Source organism: Trichoderma ghanense, assembly GCF_004382785.1.
Source record: "Trichoderma ghanense strain CCMA-1212 chromosome Unknown scaffold_8, whole genome shotgun sequence".
Classification (NCBI taxonomy): Eukaryota; Fungi; Ascomycota; class Sordariomycetes; order Hypocreales; family Hypocreaceae; genus Trichoderma; species Trichoderma ghanense.
Window position 1 is genome coordinate 1372921 of NW_027395671.1, and position 6849 is coordinate 1379769.

Below are 6849 nucleotides of genomic sequence, written 5' to 3' on the forward strand. Positions count from 1 at the left end.
AAAAGGGGGGGGGGGGGGGGGCTTTGGCCATCATGCCCCTTTCCTTACCGCAGAAGAGCGACATCACTCGTTGCTACACTTTTTCCATATTCCAGTGCTTTGTGAAGAACACTGTCGCCATTACGAAGCTGTCCTTGCTTTTTCTCTATCTCGACATCTTTCCCCAGAGGAAGTTCCGAGTCATCTGCTGGGCGATGATCATCCAAATAGCAGCTGGATTGGTGGCTCTCAGTTTCACAACCATTTTCCAATGTACTCCCGTCCGGTATTTTTGGGAGACTATACCCGGTACATGGTCGGTTCTGCCGTTTGTCATCTAGACGGGAGAGCTCCTGACGCAGTTCTAGTATCAATATCAAGGCCTTTTAGTATGGCCAGTCGGGATGGAACACTCTCATGGACGTTGTGGTACTGGTCTTGCCGATACCTGTGATGCTGAAATTGCAAATGAATCGTCGGGCAAAGATCAGCATTCTAACAGTGTTTGTCCTTGGAGCGTTGTGAGTGCCCCAGATAGGTATTGCCTGCATCGTTCTTCTAACGTCTTATCAAGCGTCACCGTCACTAGTATTGAGCGTCTGATTAGCCTTAATTTCAATGCCACTTTCATATTAGACTTCACCTGGGCAACCGGGACATCCGTCATATAGACCCAAGTAGAGTTAACGGTCGGTGTTATCTGCGCCTGCGCACCATCTTTAAGGATAACTCTAAGCTTCCTCATCATGAAGTCGTAGGGTGAATGGAACCGCGTCTTAAACTGTACACAAACGGCCATCTGCCTCTTACATCCAATTCTGTGAGCCGATACAGGTGGCACAGTAGAGCAGATCGTCGGGATCGTACTTCTTCTTCGCAGCCTCATGCATAAATTGAGCATCGCTGTAGAAGTTGCTCAGGTACTTGAGGTCAAGATAATTGCCTTCAATCACGTATGGACCGGTATCAGGAGCCAAATATTCCTGCGCCCTGCCTTTGTTATATCTGCCGTCTTCCCAAGCTTCCCCCTTGGCGTATAGGATTGCAAGGCGCTGGCATGTACCTCGTAGACAACCAAGAAGTCATCTCACCGATAGATTCGGAGACTACATGGACAGGATTTAACTTCCACAAAGCAGATGGGTGGGGAATTCGTTGGGAGCCCGACGACCTGTGCGAAATGCGGCAATGGCCATCACGTCTAAGCGAAGATGCCTTTTCCAACTATGCGAAGAGGGAAACAAATAAATTCCTTTGGACAAGAAGTCGAATCCACGGTTGAGAAGTCTTTGAGCTGCTGATCACTAAGCTCCGAGATGTTCGCATGCTGTCAACACCAGCTTAGCAATTCTTTAGCAAGTTACAGAGTGCACCACGGAAGCCGGTGGGGTCTCATCTAGTTACCTTTCTGACACTTCAGCACGAGATTCCGCTCGCTTTGTCAGTCATCCTTCGCTTCATCAGGCAAGTCAGATGCTCGAATTCCCGTAGCTCGCTGTCCTGATCCAGATTACATTGAGTATTCAGCCATGATTGAGATGCAAGGGGTGCCGGATCAAACGCTCTGCTTCCGTTGCCGGCATGCTTCTTTGCTGTCGAGTCAGTCGGATCTCAGAGCCCTTGAGAGGGCCCTGGTTGGTGTTATTACGACCTGTGCTCTGCGAAAAGATACGATCTGTTACTGTCTCGCGGCGATGTTGCCGTGTAGCTGAACTGACCGTGCAATGCGAGCTTTTGGACATACAAATTGTAAGCTCGGGTCACATCCCTGCTGACGACGAGCGTTGTCTTTGGATTACAGATTTTCACACTATGGCCATTCGCGTAATATCCCAAGGCTCATGGTTTGTGACATTTTGCGCGAGTTGTTGTTGGTCCAGCATAATCTTCAACAAAAGTCCACAGGGGTTGCTCAATTGGGCAGGTACTAGAGACTGCGCACTTCAATTGCCCGGCGGTCGGTAAATCGACCGATGCTCACGATTTGCCTGTAATTATCTGTTTCACATCTGGATGAATTACTTCGTACAGGAGCGAATAATATCCCCCCAACAACATTTCCATAGATCGATATATGACACCCGTAGATGGCATTTATAAACGAATTGCAAGCAGTTTAAAAGGGATCGGGAAGCATCACGAACGCTCAACGTGCTGCTTCCGACAAAAGGGCCCGAATAGACAGAAATCTGCCCTCCTCAAAGATGCTGTGCTTTTGTCTGTGGACACCATGTCACACTACATGTACGCCCATTAACTTCTTCTCTGTCGTGATGGAGGATTCTGTAACTTGGGCATGACTGCAAAAGTACGAAGCGACAATGGTTCTCATGCAATGAGGCCATGACTAGCCAATCGACACAGAAAGGCGATCTTTGACAGCGACCTTAGTGGAGCCCTCAGTGCTTCCATTTGAATTACTGGCTGGCCCACTAAGAGCAGTCTCTCGAAATATCCAGGAGAAAACCCCTCTGCAGGTCATGCATAAAATAGTTTGTCCCCATACGAGGTCCCGATGCGCCACAGTCCATGAGCAAGACGGTTTTATCCATGCATTTTACTCAACTTCACAACCGCATAGGTACGCTGTACTCTGCAGAGGATTTATGGACTGTCAAGTCTATCATCGGAACAGGGGGTTCACCCTTTTCTTTCCTGACCGACAATCTTGCATGAGGCCAGCGTGTGGTTTGTCGTTATATGAATTGAACCCCATATTGGAAGATGCCCTGATGACACCGTGAAATAGGGTTGGATTCGAACCCCTTTGATTTTGCCTTTAATATCTGAAAAGGAAGTAGCAGGAGGCATGCTACATGTGGTGTAGACCTTGGATATGACAAGAATCGTGCAACCACACGCCAACTGTTAATAGTCTGTCAAGCGCCATAGATTCCCGCTGGTAAGTCTTACGTACTAGCACATGCTGCCGTTTTGCAACCTTTTCATCCGAGTTGACCTTTCTTTGACCCCATGAAGCGGCCTCCAGCCCATCATGTCTTGGGTTTGTTACCACAGATGGCTCAGCCGCGGGCTTCCATACCCTTGACATGTCTTGCTCTGTCTGTTTATGGCCTGATACTGAGCGATGCTGTAAGTCACGCGCCTATCGTCAGCAGTACGTTAGTCGTATCGATAAATGGGTGGAAAAGCGTAAAGAAGAAAGGCGAGAAGACCGTCAGAATACTGGGACGTCTTGCCGAAGTCTCCTCCCATGTTATTCTCATGAAGGTGCCCGCACCTGCTGTACTGCAGAGACGACAACACGACCTAACGTTCTTGAGATCGGGTTACGATTCCATTGTTGGTTGTCAGTACATTACAAAAGAGGGACTCTCCTTGGTATTTGTGTATGATGGATATGCTTGATGTGCAGCTGCGCTCGGGAACCCAACCTTCTTTTCAAGTCTCACACAATTGCTCCTCGCTTTCTGTTGATGGCAGCCGTTCCGAATATCCCACATCGCCCTTTGCAGCATTTCTCGACGCTGTGAAATTGGAATTTAGCTCTATTGCACCGTCGTTTGACAGCTTGGAGATGATTGGTGCAGCATTTTGGCTGCCTGTAAGGTCCGTTGCTTTCCCAGCACCGAGCTTGTCCTCTCGCCAGCAGCTCCAGAAGGCTTTGAGGGCAGGCATATTCGCAGCAATGATCCCAATGGACATCTCCGCAGAGCTTATGATGATCATTTTACCCAATGAATACGTGAAATCAGGAGAACGCGAGAATTCGATAAGTATAATGGCACGCAGGCCACTGATGAGCACAGCGGAGCCACCTGTGGTGAGCACGACCAGTACGGCCATCCTTCTTTTGAAGGGCATTTGCAATGCCCAAATGGTTGGGAGAGGCAGAGCCAATATGCAAACATCCACAAACAGGTTCTGTGAGGGGAATATCCGTTAGCAGAGTATTTTGTCAAGCCTTAGGTGGCTGATGTCGGCCCATCGTGACCGTTATGAGTGATACTCGCGGCTTTCCAATTGACTCACTAGAGAATATGGGACAAAATAGGTTCTGTCACATCAACGTTAGCCTTGACCTTTTGCACGTACTCGGAAAAGGAGCTTACATGTTGGTACTCAAGCATTGGGCGTCCGGGTATAGTTCCGGAGCATAAAAGGCCTTCAACGGTCGACACTGCAAAGCATAAAGAAGCCATATGGCCAGTGTGGAAGCAACATGAAACCCAACTATTGCCCAGAGAAGTTGCAAGAACAGAGGAGTGCTGGAGAGCCGAAAGAAGAAGAGAAGAAAGCACATCTTGACAGCAAATTGCATGAAAACATACCAAAACTCCTCGAGAAGTAGGCCCTGGACATCGCAATCTATTAGCATCGGGACATGACATGCTAAGTGGAACAAGATGTACTTTGAGGAGCAGGGCCATCCATTCGGGATGCTCAGTCATGAATTGTGTGATATGCCTAGAGAAGCCTCAGGCTTTTATTCTTCCTTCAAGGTTTCCACAGACGTACATTCCAGCACCATATTGTAAGAAGAAATAAAGTATCGCCTGCTGGCCCGTGAAGAATACCTGAAACGCAGCGAGCCGCGATTGTGTTAGCTTTCTGAAAACCATTCTTGCTGCGTGCGGAATGTCTGTTCCAGTCGCAACTCCAGGGACTCACCAACAATGATGACATAGCCCAGTCATCCCATCCGAAAGAGTTCATAGAGAAACCTCGCACCCATATTCGCATCCCGATGGTCGCCATGGCGAGCAAGTAGAGTAAGGAGATTATAAAATATGACAAAGTGCGGAGGTCTTCCATCTTTTATCGCGCCAGAGACCATAGAGAAGGATGACGGAGACAAAGTCGTCGTACAGAATGTAGACAGAGCCAAGATAAGATAGGATCAGAGGGAGAATAAAAGAGAAAGCGGTAGTAAGCCGTACCGACTCAGAATCCCCTTATCTCCTAGAGCACTCCAATTATGTTCATTGTAGTAATCAAGCTTGATACTTCTACAAGGGACATTGAAAACACCGTTCCGCTGGAGATAATTTACAGCCACTGTTAGATCCTAGAGCGGTTCGCTTATGACCTGCCTGCCATACAACTCCGTAGGAGCTCGAATGCACTTGCTATTGCGCCGTTGGTCCTCCGCATTCTGTACTCAACTACTGGTTGGCCGATCGCGTATTCGCGTAGCATACCCTGGAAGGGTGTCTGTCGATAAGCATGTCATGTTATCATGAAGTGAAAAGCGGTCGCACTGGAGTTGCTACTTGGTTGAGCGGGTTGCAAGGCCCTTGCCATCGTAACATATCGCCTCGCTCGTTCTTGACGTCGAGTTCCAGAACCGGGACTGCCCAGATTGAGCAAAGCAACAGCGTCCAATTCGTCGATACTCGGACTTGCCATATGCTGTTGAATTTGCCTGGGTCTCACGGAACCCTTCTGCGATTAATAGGTTTCGAGACTAAACCCTTGTAGAATGCTCCACAAAGCACAAGGATTGCAACATGATTTGGCTGACATTCTCGTATGAAGTAGCACTCCGTATACTTTAAGCGAATGCAGAGGTATTTAGGCAAATTTGCGATTGTTGCGAGCACTGCCTAGTAGTTCAATAACAGCATGTGTCCTTACACCAGCCAATCACGTCTTGCTTTAAGGGTAAAGGTTAGGGGTATAGAGTAAAAAAAAAAAATTTAGAATTTAGGGTAAAACTTAAATAAAAAATCTATTAAAATCTATTAAAAAATCTATATTTTAAATCTTCTCTCTATTTTCTGCTAGCATTTTTCTAGAATTAATTATAAAGGTTTTAAAAAATCTATACTAGTATATATTTAGCCTAGAGTTATATAACTTAATAAAAAATATATTCTAAGCTTAGTGCCTTCTATAAATCAAATAAGATAAAAAAAAAAAGCCAAACTTAATAAAAAATACCTTTTTAGCTAGTATAGCATAATTTCCTAGCTAATAGAAATTAAGCTATGCTACTAAGCCCCCTTATTTATACTTACTTCCTGCTAAGTTATTATATAACACTAACTACTTTTATATTTCCCTTCTTCCTTTTTTCCTTACTAATCTACTTACGCCTAAGTGGCTATATCTACACTTAATAATAAATAGTATACTGCTTTAACTTATATTCTACTTACTAACAGGAAGTATATTAAAGCTAAAAAGACAGGGCTGCTTAAAAAAATACTATAGTAAAACTAAGTATAAGTAAAGTAATTAAGAATATTAAAAAAAATACTATTACTAATAAAAATTAGCGCTTACCTTAATAGCAACTAGCTTAAACTAACTAAAGATTATATTTAGCTATTTAATGCTATATCCCTTTAGTATTTTACTATTTACTAATATTACTATAAACCTCTATATATACCTAAGTGTTAATATACCCCTCACCTCTTTAAATAACTACTTCTTACTGTCTATCCTGCCTATCTAGGATAATTTTACTAATCCTTTTAGTAACTTATTTAGCTAAGCTACTAAAGAAATATAAGCAATATAAAAGGAGGATCTGCCTACACTACTTAAAGATATAGCTAAAGATACACTAAATGCTTTAAATAAAGAGCTAAAAGTGCTTTATAATAAAATCTTAAACTACTATATATCCCCTTTTTTATTAAAGCTATTACTAGCCTTTAGTTATTTAAGCAGATAGAGTTAAAGATTATAAAAGCAGCTACTTTAAAAAAACACACTCCTTTACTAAGCTATTAAGTCCCTTACTACTAATATAAATATATAAGGCTTTTAAAAGACTACACTATAAGCTATTTAGGCATTTACTTAACTTTACCTATATACTTACACAGACCTTTACCTTAACCTAATTAAAAATAATATTCTTTTAAGCATTAAGTTATTTAACCTCTTTTATTATAT

General features: G+C 43.9%; 2 protein-coding genes across 2 annotated transcripts in view; one reads left to right on the top strand and one right to left on the bottom strand.

The window, feature by feature from the left end:
- Window positions 1–650, top strand: part of CCMA1212_007082 (uncharacterized protein) — a gene marked incomplete at both ends in the record, with an annotated part of 1040 nt that extends 390 nt beyond the window's left edge. Inside the window, 3 exons of the mRNA XM_073704260.1 lie at window positions 54–260; window positions 370–500; window positions 554–650. Of these exons, the coding sequence (XP_073557518.1) occupies window positions 54–260; window positions 370–500; window positions 554–650 (435 nt within the window). The remainder of the gene's footprint in view (window positions 1–53; window positions 261–369; window positions 501–553) is intronic.
- A 2731-nt stretch (window positions 651–3381) lies between these two features.
- CCMA1212_007083 (uncharacterized protein) lies at window positions 3382–4755 on the bottom strand (the record flags this gene model as incomplete). The annotated part of the gene is made up of 6 exons (XM_073704261.1): window positions 3382–3864; window positions 3973–3997; window positions 4053–4294; window positions 4353–4407; window positions 4459–4517; window positions 4612–4755. The coding sequence occupies 6 exons, from the start codon at window positions 4753–4755 to the stop codon at window positions 3382–3384; spliced, it is 1008 nt and encodes a 335-aa protein (XP_073557517.1).
- Window positions 4756–6849: the final 2094 nt, after the last annotated feature.